This window comes from Panthera tigris, chromosome B1 (assembly GCF_018350195.1).
Source record: "Panthera tigris isolate Pti1 chromosome B1, P.tigris_Pti1_mat1.1, whole genome shotgun sequence".
Taxonomy (NCBI): Eukaryota; Metazoa; Chordata; class Mammalia; order Carnivora; family Felidae; genus Panthera; species Panthera tigris.
Window position 1 is genome coordinate 171,573,689 of NC_056663.1, and position 20,921 is coordinate 171,594,609.

Here is a 20,921-nt window from a genome sequence, read left to right on the forward strand (position 1 = left end):
AGTGTCGACTCTTTTTTTTTATAAATATTTTTTTTAAGTTTATTTATTTATTATTGAGAGGGAGAGAGCACAGCTGGGGAGGGGCAGAGAGAGAGGGAGACACAGAATCTGAAGCAGGCTCCAGGCTCTGAGCTGTCAGCACAGAGCCCAATGCAGGTCTCGAACCCACAGACCATGAAATCATGACCTGAGTGGAAGTCAGACACTTAACTGACCAAGCCACCCAGGCGCCCCTAGTATCTGACTCTTGATTTGGACTCAGGTTGTGATCTCACGGTTGTGAGATTGAGCCCCATGTTGGGCTCTGTACTGGGCGTGGAGCCTGCTTAAGATTCTCTCTCTCCTTTTCCCTCTGCCCCTCCCCCATGCACTCTCACACACACTCTCTCTCTCTCAAATTAAAAAAAAAAAGGTGCAGCAGCAGATGTCAAAGAAGTTACTGCCTGTGCTGTCTTCTAGGATGCTTATGGTTTCAGGTCTCACATTTAGGTCTTTAATCCATTTTGAATTTATTTTTGCATATGGTGTAAGAAAGTTGTCAAGCTTCATTCTTTTGCATGTGGCTATCCAAGTTTTCCCAACACCACTGGTTGAAGACACTGTCTTTTTCCCACTGGGCATTTTTTCCTGCTTTGTTGAAGATTAATTAATCATATAATCGTGGGTTCATTTCTGGGTTTTCAATTCTGTTCCATTGATCTATGTGTATTTTTTTGTGCCAGCACCATACTGTCTTGATGATTACAGCTTTGTAATATAGCTTGAAGTCAAGAATTGTGATGCCACCAGCTTTGCTGTTCTATTTCAAGGTTGGCTATTCAGGGTCTCTTGTGGTTCCACACGAATTTTAGGATTGTTTGTTCTAGCTCTGTGAAATTGTTGGTGGTATTTTGATACAGATTGCATTAAATGTGTAGATTCCTTTGGGGAGTATGGACATTTTAACAATATTTGTTCTTCCAATCCATGTGCATGGAATGTTCCATTTCTTTGTGTCATTTTCAATGTCTTTCTGAAGTGTTCTATAGTTTCCAGAGTACAGGTGTTTCATCTCTTTCCTTAGGTTTATTCCTAGGTATCTAGGATTTTGGTGCAATTGTAAATGGTATTGATTCCTTAATTTCTCTTCTGCTTCATATTGGTGTACAGAAATGTGACCGATTTCTGTACATTGATTTTATATCTGGCAACTTTACTGAATTTGTGTATCATTTCTAGCAATTTTTTGGTGGAGTCTTTCAGATTTTCTACACATAGTACCTTGTCATCTGCAAATAATGGAACGTTTACTCTTTCCTTATTGATTTAAATGCCTTTTATTTCTTTCTATTGTCTGATTTTTTGACTAGGATTTCCAGTACTATGTTGAATAAAAGTAGTGAGAGTAGGGGCACCTGGGTGGCTCAGTTGGTTAAGTGTCCACTTCAGCTCAGGTCATGATCTCATAGTTTGTGGTTTTGAGCCCCACATCAGGCTCTGTGCTGACAGCTCAGAGCCTGGAGCCTGCTTTGGATTGTGTCTCCCTCCCTCTCTGCCCCTTTCCTACTCAAGCTCTGTCTCTGTCTCTCAAACATAAACATTGAAAAAATTAAAAAAAAAAGTTTGGGAGTGGACATCCTTGTCTTGCTCCCGACTTTTGGGGGAAAGGCTCTCAGTTTTTCCCCATGGAAGAGGATGTTAGCTGTGGGTTTTTCATATGTGGCCTTTATTATGAGGTATGTTTCCTCTAAGCCCACTTTGTTGAGCATTTTTATCATGAATGGATGTTGTTCTTTCTCAAATGCTTTTTCTGCATCTATTGAAACAACCATATGGTTCGTATCCCTTCTCTTATTGATGTGATGTATCATATTGATTGATTTGCAAATACTATCCTTACAACCCAGGAATAGTTCCCACTTGATCATGGTGAATAATTTTTTTAATGTTTTGTTGAATTCAGTGAGCTAGTATTTTATTGAGAATTTTTGCATCTGTGTTGATCAGGGATATTGGCCTATAGTTCTCTTTTTTAGTGGAATCTTTATCTGGTTTTGGTATCAAAAGAATGCTGGCCTCATAGAATGAACTTAGAAGTTTTCCTTCCTTTTCTATTTTTCTGAAATAGTTTGAGAAGACTAGGCCATAAGTCCTCTTTAAATACTTTCTAGAATTTGCCTGTGAAGCCATCTGGTCCTGGACTTTTGTTGGTTGGGAATCTTTAAATTGCTGGTTCAGTTTCTTCGCTGGTTATCAGTTTGTTCAAGTTTTCTATTTCTTCCTGTTTCAGTTTTGGTAATTTATATGTTTCTAACAATTTAACCATTTCTTCTAGCTTGTCCAATTTGATGGCATATAGTTTTTCATAATATTCTCTTATAATTGTTTGTATTTCTGTGGTGTTAGTTGTTATTTCCCCTCTCTCATTTGTGATTTCACTTATTTGGGCCCTTTCTCTTTTCTTTTTGGTAACTTTGGCTGAAGGTTTATAAATTTTATTTATTTTTCTCACAGAATCAGCTCTTGCTTTCATTGCTCTGTTCCACTGTTTTTGTTTTTTGTTTTTTTTTTTTTAGTTTCTACATCATTTATTTCTGCTCTAATCTTTATTATTTCTTTCCTTATGCTGGCTTTAGGCTTCATTTATTGTTCTTTTTTCTAGCTTCCGCTAGGTGTAAGGTTAAGTTATTTAAGGTTTTTCTTGCTTCTTGAGGTACATCTGGATTATTATATACTTTCCTCTTAGGACCACTTTTGCTGCATCCCAAAGGTTTTACACCATTTTGTTTCCAATTTGATTTGTTTCCATGTGCTTTTTTTATTTCTTTTATTTCCTGGTTGACCAATTCATTGTTTAGTAGCATGTTATTTAATCTCCATGTATTTGTTGTCTTTCCAAATTTTTTCTTGTGCTGACTTCTAGTTTCACAGCATTGTGATCAGAAAAGGTACGTGGTAAGACTTCAGTCTTCTTGTATATGTTGAGGCCCATTTTGTGACCTAATATATTCTGTATTCTGGAGAATGTGCCATGTGCACTTGAAAGAATATGTATTCTGCTATTTCAGGATGGAATATTCTGAATATATCTGTTAAGTCCATCTGGTCATTCTAAGCCATTGTTCCCTTTTTGATTTTTTGTTTAGATGATCTATCCTTTGGGGTGCCTGGATGGCTAGGTTGGCTGAGTGTCTCACTTTGGCTCAGGTCATGATCTTAGGGCTAACGGGTTTGGGCCCTACATCGGGCTTTGTACTGGCAGCACAGAGCCCACTCAGATTCCCTGTCTTCCTCCCTCACATTAAAAATTTTTTTGATGATCCATTGATGTAAGTGGGGTGTTAAAGAGGCCTACTATTATTGTATTATTATCGATTAGTTCCTCTATATTTGCTATTAATTGTTATATATATTTGTGTGCTCCCATGCTGGGTGCACAAATATTTATAATTGTTAAATCTTATTGGATTGTCCCCTTTATTATTATATAGGGTCCTTCTCTGTCTCTTGTTACAGTCTTTGTTTTAAAGTCTAGTTTGCCTAGGGGTGCCTGGGTGTCTTAGTTAAGTGTCTGACTTCAGCTCAGGTCATGATCTCGTGGTTCAGGAATTCAAGCCCTGCATTGGGCTCTCTGCTGACAGCTCAGACCCTGGAGTCTGCTTCGGATTCTGTTTCTCCCTCTCTCTGTCCACCCCCAGCCCCACTCACGCTGTAGCTCTATTTCTCAAAAATAAACATTTAAAAGAATTATAAATAAAGTCTAGTTTGTCTGATAAAAGTATTGCTACTCTTTCTTTTGACACCCATTTGCATGATAAGTGTTTCTCCATCCCCTCACTTGCAATCTGCAGATGTGTTGAGGTCTAAAATGAGTCTCTTATATGCAGCATATAGATGGGTCTTGCTTTTTTATCCATTCTGACATCCTATGTCTTTTTTTTCTTAATGTTTATTTTGAGAGAGTGCACACATGCAAGCAGGGGAGGGGCAGAGAGGGAGAGAAGAATCCCAAGTACACTCCACGCTGTTAACATAGAGGCTGATGTGGGGCTAGATCCCACAAACTGTGAAATTATGACTTGAGCTGAAATCAAGAGTTGGATGCTTACCTGACTTAGCCACCCAGGCGCCCCATAACATCCTATGTCTTTTGATTGGAACATTTAGTCCATTTACATTCACAGTAATTTATGATAGTTGTGTTATTTATTGTCATTTTATTACTTGTTTTGTAATTGTTTCTGGAGATTTTTCTGATTCTTTCTTGTCTTTCCCTCTTTCATGTTTTGCTGATTTTCTTTAGTGATATATTTGGATTTCTTTATTCTTTGCATGTTTATTAGTGGTATTTGATATACTGTTACCATTAGGTTTGTATAAAACCTCTTTTGCAAATAGCAGTCTATATTAAGTTGATGGTTGATTAAATTTTAACCCATTCTTTTCTCCTCTCCTCCCCAAGTTTTAGGTATATGGTATTATATCTTATATCCTTTTTTTGTGAGTTCCTTGACTGATTTTTTTTACAGAAATGTTCATTTTTACTGTTTTTGTGTTTCCTGTCTTTATACTGTCACTTTTGGTTTCTCCTTTCCATTCAAAGAGTCCTTTTAATATTTCTCACTGGGCTGGCTTAGTTGTCACGAACTCCTTTAGTTTTATTTGGGAAATTTTCTATCTCTCCTTCTATTTTAAATGATAGACTTGCTGGACAGAGTATTCTTGGCTGTAGATTTTTCCTGTTCAGCACTTAGCACTTTTTTTTTTTAATTTTTATGTTTATTTATTTTTGAAAGAGAGAGACAGAGTGCAAGTGGGGGGAGGGCAGAGAGAGTGGAAAACACAGAATCCAAAGCAGGCTCCAGGCTCTCAGCTGTCAGCACAGAGCCTGATGCAGGGCTTGAACTCCTGAACTGCAAGATCATGACCTGGGCTGAAGTTGGATGCTTACCCGACAGAGCCACCCAGGTGCTCCTCCTGTTCGGCACTTTGAAGATATCATGCACTCGCTTCTAGCTTGCCAAATTTCTGTTGAAAAATCTTCTGCTAGCCTTATGGGTTTTTCCTTGCAAGTTAAGGACTTTTGTCTTGCTGCCTTTAATATCTTTTCTTTATCATTATATTTTGCAATTTAATTACAGTATGTCTTGGATTAGGCCTGCTTTGGTTGGTTTTGATGGGAGTTCTTTGTGCCTCTGGATCTAGATGCCTGTTTCCTTCCCCAGATTAGGTAAGTTTTCAGCCATTATTTCTTCAAATACATTTTTTGCCCGCTTTTGTCTCTTTTCTTCTTCTGGGACTTCTATAATGGGAATGTTATTATATCTGATGGAGTCACTGAGCTCCTCAAGTCTATTATCATGTCGTATAACTCTTCTTTCTTTTGTTCAGCTTCATTACTTTCCATTACTTTGTCTTCTAGGTCACTGATTTGTCCCTCTCAGTCTTCCAGCCTGTTGTCCAGTGTGTTTCTAATCTCATTTATCACACTCTTCATCTGATTCTTTTTTTTTTTTAACTCTTTTGTCTCTGTGGGATGGGTCTCACTGATGTCTTCTTTTCTCAAGCCCAGTGAGTATCCTTATGATTGTTGCTTTAAATTCTCCATCAGGCATGTTATTTATATCTATCTCACTTAGATCTCTGGCCGTGACCTTATCTTGTTCTTTTGTTTGGGATAAATTCCTTGTCTTCTCATTTTTTTCTAAGTCTCTGCCTTCTTTTGTGTGCTATTAAAGCCAGTTAAGTCTTCTGCTCCTGAAACTAATGGTCTTATAAAGAAGACATCACATAGCACTCAGGGCCTGGTGCTTCAGGGAGTGCTTCCAGTGTGTGTGCATGCACTGTGCTGTTGTGTTTTGGCTGCCCTATCCTTCAGTGAGTCATCTGCAGGGCTCTGCTTGACTTCTATGCACAATGTTTGGTCCCTGATCTGATGTGGCAAGTTTTAGTCTGCTTGTGAAATGAGACCTGTCACTACTTCCACCAGAACTGAGGCCCTGCAGCACTCTCTGCTTAGGAGACACGGTGTGGGCAGAGGTTTGTGATGGTCTTCTGGGGGAGTGCCCTGCCACACTGGGACTGAGGTGTGACTGAGAAAAGCAGTTCCACTGGAGCACAGGGGGTGCTTAATATAAGTTAGGCAGCCAGTATCCATGCTGCACTGCTTCCACAGGTGACTGTGTTTATGCTGTGGAGAGAGAAATGGCACTGACCAGCTCCTTTGTTCCTGGAGATGTATCTCCGTGAATGCTGTCTCTCGGGGACATGCTCTAAGAAGAGCAAATGATCTCCCAATTTTGTGGCCCAGTCTCTCTTCAGATTGCTGTTGCCATGCTGTATGCCCCAGGTTGTTTACCTGCCTTCTCTCAAGGAGCAGGGCAGTACCCTCTAGGCTCTATCCTAGTGAAGCCTGTTGACCTTCAAGACTCCAGGCTCTAAGCCCCATTGGTTGCAAGAACTCATGAAAGTCAGCCCTTCTCATTTTCCAAGCCAATGGCTTTGGGGAAATGTTCTCCTTGTGCATTCCCCTATATGCTCCTCTCTCAGTTGCCCTTCTCCATGACCACGCTCCTTCCCCTTCACAGCAGCCAGGATCCATTTCTCCACTAAACCATGTCTCCACACTTCCTATCTTTTTCAATGTGGCCTCCTCTCTCCCTTTAGTTGTCGAGTCTGTTCTGTCAGTCTTCAGGTCGATTTCTGGGGTATTTAGGATGTTTTGATAGTTATCTAGTTCTATTCATGGAACAAGGTGAGCCTAGGGTTCTCCTATTCCACTGTTATTCTCTGTCTCTCCCAACTCTGTCACTATCAAGGGTAGCTCACTTAGAAAGAGGTAGAAAGCACATTTGCCTACCACCAGTTCTTATGTACATTCTAGGATCTACTGGTTGAACTTTTATATAATTCTTTACTACATGGAATCAGGACTCCTTGGAAAGTAGTAGACTCCTCTCCATATATTAAGGAAAGAAATCACAATGGGTATAGAAAAGTGGTCCTGAAAATGCAATCACAGGACCAGCAGCAGCATCTGGGAACTTCAGAAATGCCACTTCTCTGATCCTACCCCAGACCTACTGAGTGAGAAACTCTGGTGCCCAACTATCTGTGTTTTAATAAGCACTCTGATGCACCTAAAGTTTGAGAACCACTGATAGGCCATTCACTGCAGAAAATAACACTGGTTTCAAGAACATTTGATACCTAGGAGACAAAAGTTCACCTAAAGTATATAAAAAGTTAGTTGTAACAATAGAAGGATGTAGTAAATGTGTAGTTAAAAAAATTACTTCTGGGGGCACCTGGGTGGCTCAGTCGGTTGTGCATCCAACTCTTGATTTTGGTTCAGGTCATGATCTCAGGGTATGTGAATTTGAGCCCTGAATCAGACTCTGCACTGACAGTGAGGAGCCTGCTTGGGATTCTCTCTCTCCCTCTCTCTCTATTCCTACCCTGCTCATGCTGTCTCTCTCTCTAAAAAAATAAATAAACTTAAAATTGTTTTCTTTAATTACTTCTAATAAGAAGTACTAATATACCAGGCTGCTGGGTTTCATGTATTAAGCATATATTTTTAAAAGATCAATATGCATGTTTCTCTTAATGTTTAAGCAGGCATGACAGCTGTGAGAATGTCTCTCAGATCTCCAGCTATGGAAAGTGTAACTGACCAATGTCCCCAGATGCTTGGCACTGGAATCCATCACCTCAATCTGCTGGGGCCCATGCCCTCCCCCAGGCTACTTCCAGAGAGTAACTGAGTGGACACGGATACTGTTGAGGCCCATTCCCAGGAGACACAGGATTTCTCTGATGGGTTACTTTGGCTTAAAGTCTCCCCAGAGGCCTAGCTGACCTTTCTTAGAACTGAGCTGCAGTCTAAGACATTTCTACCTAACCTTTCTTCCTTCCCTCTCCACTTCACGAGGGTCAGATATGCACTGTGGTCTGGTGGCTCTTCTAACCTGCCCCCTCAAGGTTCCCCCACAGTTATTTCTTATAATAAATCTCATACACTCAATCCTCTTTGGGAGTCTGCTTTTTAGAAAACATGAACAAAAAGAATTGTGAGCAAGCTAAATAGTACCTTTAGACATTAAATATTAACTAATATTTAATTGGTTCCACCTTAATGATAATTACAATAACATCCACCATTCACTCAGTTCTTGGTTTCATGCCCAGGCATGACACACAATTAAACCTCACAACTCTGAGATGATATGAGGAAATGAATCTGTGGGAAGATAGACAGCAGAGGAACATACACCAGTCTGAAACACTGGAAATTATGCTTTTTTCTTCAGGAGAGAATGTGGTCTCACTGATGCTGAATTTGGTTCAAGAACCAGTACTTGATGTTTATAAATATTCTCTTGAATGGAAGAACAGAAAATACTTCAAATCTTTTGAAAAGTGATGCATACCCCAAGTGTAAAAGGACAGAGCAAGAAATGTTAAGACTTTATAATGGGCAGACAATATCAACTGTGAATGCACACCTCATGAGTCAATTTTGAGGGAAAGGAAAACTATGCTAAGGTTACCTTTGGTCTTGTTCTGCATGGCCACCTTTCTTCCTCTGGGTTGTTATTATTCCTTGGTAAATTGGAAATTTATAGTCTTATAGTGTGTGTGTGGCCTACCTGCATGCCACATGACACCATGAGGCAGATATTATTACTATACCCGTTCCATATAAAAGAAGAACTTGGGATTTAGAGAGAGGTTAAGCAACTTGTTGAAGGTTGAACTACCAAGTTTCAGTTGTAAATAAAATTTGCTTTTCCATATGTCAAAATGGTTTCTATTTTAGCAGAGACCTGTAATTCATTCTGTTTTCCAAATGTATTTTCCATTTGGGAACTGTCCCACCTTTCATCCCACTCTTCACCTGGTGGGATTTTCAATCCTATGGCACTGTGTACCCTACTCAGGGAACTTTTGAGTTACTGAGTGGACAGGGTAATGTGATGGGATATGCTCTTCTCTTTGGCATAACTTGCTGTGAATGATATAATGTAAGTCAATAGCTGGCAGTAGCCATGGAAACAGTCTGATTTAGAATAAGTCAATACAGAGAAAGGAAGAGCTAAGAGCTAGAGTCTTGATTGCATCACTAGAACCCCTAGATCCAGCCATGCCTGCGGCCAATCCTATCTCCAGATTTTTCAGATATTTTGTCTCATCTTTGTACATTTTAGTCTGTTCCATAGAAAGCAACTTCTTAAGAAGCTATTTATATTTTACAATTATAACAGTTTTACTCTAATTGGGCAAAATCAATAGAATTATATGTAACAATAAAAAATAAATGAACTTTCTTTCATAATAACTCACAAATGCATTTTTATAATGATAGCAGTAAGTATTGTTAGTATCAAACCTACAAATAATCATATTTCTTTCTTTTTTATTTTGAGAGAGAGAGAGAGAGAGAGCACACGCACATGCATGTGCATGAGCTGGGGAAGAGCAGAGAGAGGGAGACAGAATCTCAAGCAGGCTCTGTGCCGTCAGCACAAAGCCTGACATAGGGCTCAAACCCATGAACCATGAGATCATGATCTGAGCTGAAACCAAGAGTTGGACACCCAGGTGCCTCCAAATAATCATATTTCTAAGTGAAGATTTAAAATAAAAAAGTTATTCTTACCTCATGCCACTGTCTAACTGGCTGGTTTTATTTGTGTTGGCATCCCATAGATAAATGCAACTAGATTTCTCTGCAATCACTGCTAGGATATCTCCATCTTTATCCCAATCCATAGCAACACAGTTACTTTTAAAAAAGAAAGCAAAATATCACTATACATTTTCTTACAGCAAGGGAAAGAAATTTAAAAATCTATTTGTGATTTTTATTTATAGCAAGACCAATGTACTTTGAATAGGTCATAAACTTTCTAAAGTGAGAAATACAATTCACTATTCACTGCTTAGATTACACTAAGTTAAATTTTTTGTTGTTATTGAGAGAATGGGAAGAATTTAAATTCTATTTTAAATATAATTTATATATACTACATTAAATATAATTACACATAGTAAGTTAGCAGATTTTTCTTAGATCCTATAAAGAACCTGGCCTTTTGGTAAGACAAACTCATCAAGTACCTCTACAAAGAAATCACATCTGGAATCAAGAGGTAATTTGTATGACCAAATGTCAAAAGGTCACTTCAGATTTACAGAGAAAGAGAAGGTACTGATAAAAAATGAAGTTATATCTACACAAATTGGGTATAAAACAGATCACGGTTGGGTAGATGTGGGATTGCAAATAATGGAAAAACTGGATTTTGAAGTGGTAAGAAATGTTATTTTCATTTTATATTATAACAGAATTAGAGTGATTTGATTAAAATGACAAAAGTTATAAATAGGAAATGCTTTTTTAAAAATGTTACAATTGAAAATTATTCCAAAGTGTTTATCATAGTTCAAAAACTTCCTTGAGAATTAACTTTTTCTTCTCTGATTTTCATTTTGAGACTCTGCTCTTGGATATCGGCTAAGCCATACTCAGTTTTATAGTTAAGACAATTATTTCAATCACTTTATTCTTCAAAATTAATTTTCTCTAATATTTTCAGAGATTAGGGGAGTTTGGAAGAGGGAAGCTTTCAAATTTTTGATAAAATCATCTAACAAAGGCAATACATAAAGCTATTTTATTTATCTGCAGATCCTCTGTCAGTTGAATTTAACTATGATAAATACAGCAAAATAATTCAGAGGTAAAAAATATATATATAGCTAACATATAACCAATAGAGGTCACAGAGATCATGCAAAAACCCCATACAATTTACCCAAAGAAGGTCCTTACTAAGTGCCTTTTTGTTTTTAGACATAATTACAACTATTTTGACTTCTGTTTTCCATAATACAGAAAACAAAAGCAACAGTTAAGAGGCGATGGGAAACACCAAAATGGTGGCATCAGGTGAGTGGGGCAGAGAAGGAGGTGGGAAAGGCTGTCAGAGACCAACGGAAGTAAAACAACCTTTGCAAAGATGGTGGCAGTAAACCAAAGAAAACAGACATGAATTTAAAAAGCATGGCAGCGGGGCGCCTGGGTGGCTCAGTCGGTTGAGTGTCCGACTTCAGCTCAGATCACGATCTCGCGGTCTGTGAGTTCGAGCCCCGCGTCGGGCTCTGGGCTGATGGCTCAGAGCCTGGAGCCTGCTTCCGATTCTGTGTCTCCCTCTATCTCTGACCCTCCCCCATTCATGCTCTGTCTCTCTCTGTCTCAAAAATAAATAAAAAAAAAATTAAAAAAAAAAAAAAGCATGGCAGCATAAGACCATTTAGATGAGGAACTCTACACACCTTAATAACCATTGAGACTATCAATAAAATAATACAGGTAATTTACAAAGAATCATCAAAAATGCTTAAGTTATATTTTGTGTAATCTAGAATGATTTCCTGAAAACAGAATGTCTTTGTCATTTAAAAAGTATGTGGAAAGTAACTATTTTCCAACAATTTGTGAAATGCTATAGGGATGTGGATTTATCTTCTCTGCCTATACACACACACACACACACAGGCTTATTTATAATTAAATAAGTATTCTTCCATATAGACTCATTTATAATTATACTTTAAGGCTTCCCTGTGAATGTATGGAGGTTATAAATATCAACTCTGTTTACATGTTTTACTAACAACTTATGTATAAAAAAATCTCTTTGCCATAAAAAAAGCAAAAGAGGAGATACAGATTATATATATGTGGTAAAATTCTATTTGATTATAGTTTTAAGGCAATACTGTTTTTATCTTTTAGGAAACAAAGCTTGAAAAAGTTTTTGACCCACCTCTGTACTTACCCAGGTAAGTTAATTTCACTTCTTTTCTGACCATGGCGATCAAAGATTTTCACAATATGATCAGCTCTAAAAGCAATTAGAACACAAAAACATAATCTAAGTGTTTCTTTTTATTTATATACATTAAAAAAAATTAAGCTGCCATTCAAGTGATTTCAGTGATCTCTCATGACAGTTTCATAATTTGTACCTACAAAGTTATTACCAGGGAAAAGATTTTATGAACTGTGACTTTTTTTTAGGTTTATTTATTTATTTTTGAGAGAGAGAGTGAGAGAGAGAGCAGGGGAAGGACAGAGAGAGAGGAGAGACACACAATCCCAAGCAGGCTCTCCACCATCAGTGCAGAGCCCAAAGTCGGGCTCAAACTCACAAACTGTGAGATCATGACCTGAGCCAAAACCCAAAAGCCTGATGCTTAACCAACTGAGCCATCCAGGCGCCCCTGAACTGTGATGTTAATGAAGATGAATGTATTACTTTTCCCACTGTACAACCACCATACAAGAACTTCTACTAAACAAATGGTGTGGTAATACAGGCATACAAGCCTCTGAAGTCAGGATGATTTACTTAAAGCATTCATTGATTTCTTACCCTGTTACTGCAAGGTAGTTTCCTGATGTTTTTTGCCAGGTGAATTGTATTGGTGTGCCAAGCCCAGTCCTTTCTATCAGTGAGAAAACACGCTAAAAAGGCAAACGCAATTTTTATATTTTCAAAACATACAATTAAGGGTTGGTCAAAGACACCAAAACACGATCATGAAAACAGTAGAATTCAGGATGGTAAAGGCTTATTGTTAGAACTTATCCAGAAAAAGTCAATAATATAACAAACAAAATGACTAATCAGATCAACCAACCAATCAAAAAATTTCCACACTTTGGCTGTTAAAGTATGGACCTTAGTACACATAGGAAAGCAGTTATAAAATTTGGTTTTAAATGTTTTGAATATTAATTTCATGAAAATTATAATTTTAATGTTTTATATGTTAAAGAGTAAAATAACTTAAACTTGAATTTAGCTAATAATCATTAGCTAAGTGGAGTTTAGCATGGCATGGAGTTTTTAAACTTAACAAAACTACCATTTAAAAAAACTTAAGCGTGATAAAAATACAAATGTCTATCCTTCATTCAAAATTATTTTCTTCCTTTACCCATTAGTTATACTTACTTCATCATTAAGTGCTTAATTTTGCTATTGGGTGGACAGTGTATCAGCTGAGAAGCCTTTCTTTTCACTTAGTCAAGAACTGGGGTATCCAATATGGAAGCCACAAATCACAGGTGGACTTGAAATTTTATTAAGGGCTTGAAATGTAGGTAGTATGAATTTAGATGTGTTGTAAATATAGAATACATACACATTTCAAGGACTATGAAAAATGTGAACTATCTCATTGATATTTTATATTGATTACATATTGAAACAATATTTTGGATATACTAGATAAAATAAAGTATATTATTTAAATTAATCTTACCTGTTTCTTTTAAAACATTTTAATGTGGCTACTAAAATTTTTAAATTACATTGGCTCACATTAAATTTATATCAAACAATATTGATCTAAAACTATTAAGAACATAAGCTTGAATGAAAAAATTTAGATTTTACTATTAGGTTAAATTATAAATAATTAGGTTAAATCATAGACCATATCTAGGCATATGAAGTTTAAATACTACAGCTGGCTTGGTAAGGCTAGTGGCTACACAAAACTCATCCAATGCTCAAAATTAAACACCAATCAATAGGCATTTGGTGTGTTAAGTGGATGAAATCCACCTCTATTGAAAACAGGTGAACCTCTATAATCAAAGGTGCATTCACATTTTGTGGAGCAGGAAAACACCTTGAAGGAAAAAAAAAAGCATAAAGGCATCTTTTGCAATTTTGTGACAACATGACCTAGAACCCCTTTATTCAAGCGATGCATCCTTAAATTTCATTAGTTTCATGGTCGCGCTCTTCTAGTTGTGACCTTACAGATTATTTTTCTTCAGTGGAGCTATATATACATGCTCCACATACAGTACACAGGAAAAGTGCTAGCTTCACAACAAGAAAACCAGATTTAGGTTTTGCTTTTTACTTACTAGCTGCACGGCTTAATTAAAACAAGTAGCTCAAATTGCCTCAAGCACAAAATTCTCAACTGTAAACCAGGAATAATATCTTCTCCCTTCTGATACTTCATAAATCGTGAAGTGAAGCTTTAGAATTGTGAAGCTTTAGAAATGTGATGATTACCGGTCAATTCCAATTTCCACGCTAATAGCCACGAGGAATCATTACGACTTAATTACTTTTTAAACTGAGCAATCCATTTCTTGTCAGATCAGGGCTGTACTATCGCTGTAGTAAAGCGGATAGGTGAATCGGCAGTAGCCACTGACGTGGAATAGGGTTCACTAGAAGCCCAAACCTAGGAACGGTGCGTGCAGAGGATGATGCTCTCGAGGGAGACCTGCGTGTGCAAGTGCAGTTTTCTCCGTGAATAATGTACATTAGCCACTGAGTGATTTCTACATTAGATCAGTCACTGGCGATATAATTTGACATTATTCTTTCGGAAGCTTTTCACTCTTTTAAAGGCGCTGAGTACGGCTTGCTAGAGGCTCAGCTGCAGGAAAAGCAGCGGCTGGTGACACCCAATCCAGTCAATTTCACCGCAACCTCCCAAACGCAGACCGCTCTTTCCGCGGTGTGAAGTTCCTAGTCTCTTCTGATCCAATCTGCTCATTTCGGGCCATGCCCGCCTTCCCTCTGCCCGCACCACTTCAACTCGGTTCGCGGTGCCAGAAATGAGGCCTCCCTCTCCGCCTTCTCCTCCTCTCCAGTTTTCTTTCCTTTCCCTCCTTCCTTCAACTTCGCTGCAGCTTTCCTCCCCCCGGGCCACCGGCTCTCTTCCCCCCTCCTCTAACGCATTCAGGACGGGGGAGAGGGCACAGGCTCCTAACCTCAAAATGACGCTCAGCGGGCTAAGAGCCAGTGGTCGCGTTTTCCCGCCCCCACCCCCGGGGGTTTGTAAGTTATTTACCTTCATCTCAAGGCTCGAGCGGCCGCGCGATCTGGCAAATGCGCAGGCGCAGTGGGCCTCCACCAAGAGGGCTAACGCGTTCCCGTCACCCAGGAGACCGCAGGAACAGTAACCAATCAGCGAGCACTAGCTGAAGGGCGGTGCCTCGTGGGGGTCCTCCTCAGGGGAGGGCGGGAGGCGCGGACTGGAATCACGTGACTCTGGCGGACGTAGGCCGACTCGCGTCAGGAGGTCTTGCGGCTACATGATTTCCTGGTTGAGCTCTGATTGGATGAATCCCGGGGACTTGCTTGAGGGAGGTGGGTTCTGTGAGCCCTGAAAGGCGCCTGCGTAAATTTCGTCTGCTGGTTAGTAAGATGCCCATGGTGGCGGGTTCGGGACGCCTGAGAATCAAGAAAACGAAAGGGCACTGGATGTTGGATGAAAGGAAAACGGGAATTTGCTCTTGGGGCAAATACTCTTACACAGTCAGCGCAAAGAGGACTTGGATGGGCTCGTGTGTCATCTTTTTTTCCTTTCCAGGCTTCTGGTCTAGAAGAAATAGGATGTGAGAAGGTTTTTTTCAAGGCGTTAATAGGACAACTAAATTGGTCAAGAAAATGAGCACTAATTGCTTCTTTAGACTTTGGACCTGTCAGCTTTTCTCCAAATAGTATGCCCTACCATAGATCTGTGCGTTATTATTTAGCATATGAAAGTACTTCTTTTGCCAAAATGACTGAAAGTGCTGAACAATCCACCCTTTTCTTTTCATCATTAGGTAGGAATCTTATTGACCTGCAGGAAATGAAATGATTTCAAAGAACTAATGATGGGTGTTACATTCTCAAGTAGGGTACTGTTCCCTGGCGTGGGGGTGTTGTTTAATTTACATTTCCCTTTAGTTTCAGGTGCAAGACCTATTCGTTAAAATGAAGATGTCAATAGGTGACTGAAAAACAAAAAGGTTAGAGAAGCAGAAGTTCAGAAATTGGCCATGCAACGTCTAAAAGAGTGAATGGGACTTTTTAGGTTTGAGAAATGTAGGTGTAAGGGTTAAATTGTAGTGTAGGGCTAATGCTTAGCTTGAAAAATAACAGCTTTGTGTGGACACTGAAGGTTAAGAGATAACAGCCTTGCTTTGCTCTGGTAAACTACGCCTCATACTCTTGTAAATTAGGCTTCACCAATTAAGGAAACAAAAGTTCAAAGAAAAGAGCATCAGAGGCAGGGTTAAGGAGATCCACTGGTTGCAACTTAGAGGCAGAAAGTCTAAAGTAAACACCTCATTAGGCAACTGTTTCTAACTCATCTGGAAACTGTTTCTTTGTTCTGTTCCCAAGTGATGATAAAACGATGTGATTGGTTATAAAAACTCTGTACCCCGGCTGTTTGGGGAGAGTATTGGTCCCGATCGGTCGGCCTTGCCTCTCATTGTAATAAACTTTGTTGTGACTGTCACTGGTGCCCGTAGCATTGTTTCAGGAGTCGTGTGGATGCAACATAGGGAAGACAAAATTGTACCTCTACCCTCTTAGGGTTTTTTCAGCTAGACCTGACCTAAGACAGATTAACAGAAATTAATTTATTAAGATAAATTAACACTACAAATTTATGTGTTAGCTGACATGGGAGCCATCCTAAGGGAAAGACCCAAAGAAATGATGACACCTACATACATACTTTTAAATTAGGTTGAACAAAGCTGGCAACTGTGGGAAAGCAATTAAACGATATGGTGAGGCTAAAGAAAAGTAATTTTAATAAGGCCTGTTTGTATAGACTCTCAATTTCAGCTTCTTGATAAGGATGCTATTTTGCTTCTTGTATAGGGAGGGTATCTTTCCATGGAAGTTTTTAATGCCCTGTTTTCAGAAGAAGAAGATTAGAATACTCTTGCATCTGCTGTTTTTTTAGGTACCTTCTGGCTCAAAATAATCCTTATGTCAAAGTGGTTTATTTTCGAATAGCATATTCTGCCACCCTTTAGGAGAAGTCTACATAAGGAGAAATACAATTAGGGCAGAAAAATTAAACTCAGGAGAGTGTAGAGTCCTACAAACCATTTCAAGAGATTCAAAGTAGATATTATTTATTAGACTATTGGGTTTGTCTCAGAAGAGGAAGTTAATGTAAAGTGATAGAGTAAGGATATGAAGAATTGAAAGAAATCAACTTAAAGGTAGGTAATTAGGCTTACTGGTTTTTTTTTTTTTATGGGAATTTGTTTTTTAGTTACAAGTTCCATATCTTGTCATAGGTCTCATCAGATTTTCTACTTCTTTTTGAGTCAGTTTTGATAATTTGTGTCTTTCTAGGAATTTGTCCTTTTCATCTAGGGTATCCAGTTTGTTGGCATACTGTTCACAGTATTCCTTTACTTTATTTCTGGAAGGTCAATAGTGACATCTCCTCTTTTATTCCTGGTTTTAGCAACTTGAGTGTTTTCTCATTTTTCCTAGCTAAATATGTCAATTTTGTTGACCTTTTCAAAAAATAAATTTTGGTTTTGTTGATAAGTTTGTGTCCCTCAGAAAGATATGTTGAAGTCCCAACTCCCGGTACTTGTGAATATGAACTCATTTGGAAATAGGGTATTTGCAGATATAATTAAGATGCCATTAGCATGGCCCTAATTTAATATGACTTATGTACTTACCAGAAGAGGGAGGACACACAGGGAGAATGCCATGTGACAACAGAGGCTGAGATTGAATGATGCAGCTGCACCCAAAGAATGCCAAGGAAGTTGGACTTCTGGCTTCCAGAACTGTGAGACAATAATTTCTGTTGTTTTAAGCCACACAGTTTGAGGTATTTTTTTACAGCAGCCCTAGGAAATTAATACAGATATCGGTACCAGAAAGTGGTGTGCTACTGTAACAAATATTTAAAATGCAGAAATGGCTTATGAATAGAGGCTGGTAGAATTTTGAGGTACTTGGTATTAAACCTAAATTGCTTTGAAGTCATTGTTGGCTGAAATGTGGACATTAAAGGTACTTCTGATGAAAGCTCAGACAGGAGAACCAAATAGGAAGTTTCTGGGGTTTTTAGAGAATACATAGATTGTCATAACAGAATGTTGCTGAAAATAGGAATGTCAAGATGCTTCTGTTGAGGTCTCAGATGGAAGTAAGGAACATGTTATTGGATGCTAGAGGAAAGTTGATCCTTGTTATAGAGTGGTAGATAATTTGGCTGAATTTTATTGTGTTGGGTGGAAAGCAGAACTTGTAAGTGATAAACTTACATATTTAAGGAGATTTACAACTAAGGTGTTTGAAGGCACAGCCTAGTTTTTCCTTGCTGCTTATGGTAAAACGTGAGAGGATGGAGATAAGTTGAGAGTGAACTGCCAAACACAAAAGAATCAGCACTTGGTTATTTGGAAAATTCTCAGCCTATCCAGATAGCATTTTCTGGAAACAAGGTCAAAGGTATGGACAGACAATGAATTGCTAAAGAGTTTAGGCATGTGACTTATGGATCCAACCATGCCAGCAAAAACAAAGATTAGTGAACTTCAAGATATGGCAACATAAACATCCCCTTGTGCCCTCCTGCACCCCCACCTCCCCAAAAAACCCAAAGGCAACCACTGAGAGATGTATAGAGTATCATGGAATTGTGAAAAAACATCAAGAGCCTAATTTATGTGTAATTGGAGTCCCAGAAGGAGCTGGGGTGTAAGAATAGAATATTTGAAAAAGTAAAGGTTGAAAAAAATCCCCAAATTTGATGAAAATGATAACCACCAATCCAAAAACTCAATGAACACTAAGCATAAGAAACATGAAAAAAAAAAAAAAACTAAAAAATTATTTAAAACCTGTGATGAAAGAAATTCTTAAAAGAAGCCAGATTAAGGGTGCACCTGGGTGGCTCAGTTGGTTAAGCATCTGACTTCAGCTCAGGTCATGATCTCACGGTTCTTGAGTTTGAGCCCTGCGTCGGGCTCTGTGCTGACAGCTCAGAGCCTGGAGCCTGTTTCAGATTCTGTGTCTCCCTCTGTCTGCCCCTCCCCCACTCATGCTTTGTCTCAAAAATAAACATTAAAAAACTTTTTTTTAATTAAAAAAAAAAGCCAGATTAAGAAAATATATGCACATAGAAGCAAAGATAGGAAAATGAGCAGACTTCTTGTTGGACATCCTGCAAGTCAGAAGACAGTGGAGCAACATACTAAAGGACTGAAAGAAAAAAGCTGTCCATACAGAATTCTATACTCAGAAAATAGATCTTTTCAAAAGTGAAAGTGACCAGCAAATTAAATCCAGCAATATATTAAAAAAAAAAATGTACATCACAACCAAGTGAAATTTATCCAAGGAATGCAAGCATAAATCAATATCTGAAAATAAATTTATGTAACATGCAATATTAACATAATAAAGGACAAAAATGCATGATCACATTAATAGACAGAAAAATACTTGACAAAATCCCAAACCCTTAAAACTCAACATTCATTCATGATAAAAATACTCAATAAAGTAGGAATGTAAAGTAATTTCCTCAAACTGAGAAAGGTCATCTATAAAAAAAAATCATATAACTACTATTGTATTTAATGGTGAAAGACTGAATGCCTTCTCCCTAAGCTTAGGGGGGAAAAAAGGATATCCACTCTTGCCACTTGTACTTACCATTGTATTAAAGGTTCTAGCCAGGGGAGTTATTGAAGAAAAGGAAATAAAGACCATCTAGATTGGAGAGGAAGAAGTAAAACTGTGCAGATGTCATTACCTTGTACATAGAAAATTCCAAGGAATACACAAAAATCGTTATAATAAACAAATGAGTTGAACAAGTTTGCAGGATACAAGATCAACACACAAAAAGTCAATTGCATTTTTCTTTTTTTTTTAATTTTGTTTTAACATTTATTTATTTTTGAGACAGAGAGAGACAGAGACAGAGAGCATGAACAGGGGAGGGTCAGAGAAAGAGGGAGACACAGAACCTGAAACAGGCTCCAGGCTCTGAGCTGTCAGCACAGAGCCCGATGCGGGGCTTGAACCCACAGACCACGAGATCATGACCTAAGCCAAAGTCAGACGCTTAACCAACTGAGCCACCCAGGCGCCCCTCAATTGCATTTTTCTATATGAGAAATGAACAATCCAAAAGTGAACATTTTTAAAAATCTATGTATAATAGCATTAAAATAAAATACATAAATTTAACAAAAGTACAAGATTTGTACACTAGAAACTACAAAATCTGCTTAATTAAAGAAGAAAATAAATGTGAATACATACCACATTCATGGATCAGAGACTTAGTATGCTTAAGATGGCAATACTCCCCAAATTAATGTACAGATTCAATAAAATCTCTATTAAAATCCCAGTTATCTTTTTTGAGGTGAATTGACAAGGTGATCCCAAAATTCATAAGGAATTTCAAGGGCCCCAGAATATGCAAAATAATCTTGAAAAAGAAGAACAAATTTGGAGGGTTCATATTTTTCTATTTTAAAACTTAGTGCAGGGGAGCCTGGGTGGCTCAGTCGGTTGAGCGTCCGACTTCGGCTGGTGTCATGATCTCACGGTTCGTGGGTTCGAGCCCCACATCAGGCTCTGTGCTGACAGCTTGGAGCCTGGAGTCTGCTTCGGATTCTGTGTCTCCCTCTATCTCTGTTCCTCCCCTGCTCTCACTCTGTCTCTCTCTCTCAAAAGTAAATAAAGATTAAAAAAAAATTAAAACTTACTGCAAAGTTACAAAACCAAAACAGTGTATTATTAGCATAAGGATAGTTATATAGATAATGGAATAGAATCGAGAGACTGGAAATAAAATCATGCGTCTGTGGCCAACTGGTTTTCAACAAAATTGTCAAGATAATTCAACGGGGGAAAGAATTAAATTCAACAAATGGTGTTGGGACAACTGGATATCCATGCAAAAAATAAAATTGGATCCCTACCTCATAGAATACACAAAAATTAAATGAATAAAAGATATAAATGCAATAGTTAAAACTATAATATTCTTAGAAGAAAACACAGGAATTCATTGCTTGGGTTTAAGCAATTGTTTCTTGGATATGACACCAAAAC

At 38.2% G+C, this 20,921-nt stretch overlaps 1 protein-coding gene across 2 annotated transcripts in view; it reads right to left on the reverse strand.

Annotated features, from left to right (window-relative positions):
- WDR19 (WD repeat domain 19) overlaps positions 1-14,942 on the reverse strand; it is a 113,262-nt gene extending 98,320 nt beyond the window's left edge. For both annotated transcript variants that reach the window (XM_007098871.3, XM_007098870.2), the window contains exons 1-4: positions 14,878-14,942; positions 12,423-12,514; positions 11,826-11,891; positions 9,641-9,766 (exon numbers count right to left, since the gene is read on the reverse strand). In XM_007098871.3, coding sequence (XP_007098933.1) covers positions 9,641-9,766; positions 11,826-11,891; positions 12,423-12,514; positions 14,878-14,883 — 290 coding nt within the window. In that variant the 5' untranslated portion in view covers positions 14,884-14,942. The remainder of the gene's footprint in view (positions 1-9,640; positions 9,767-11,825; positions 11,892-12,422; positions 12,515-14,877) is intronic.
- Positions 14,943-20,921: the final 5,979 nt, after the last annotated feature.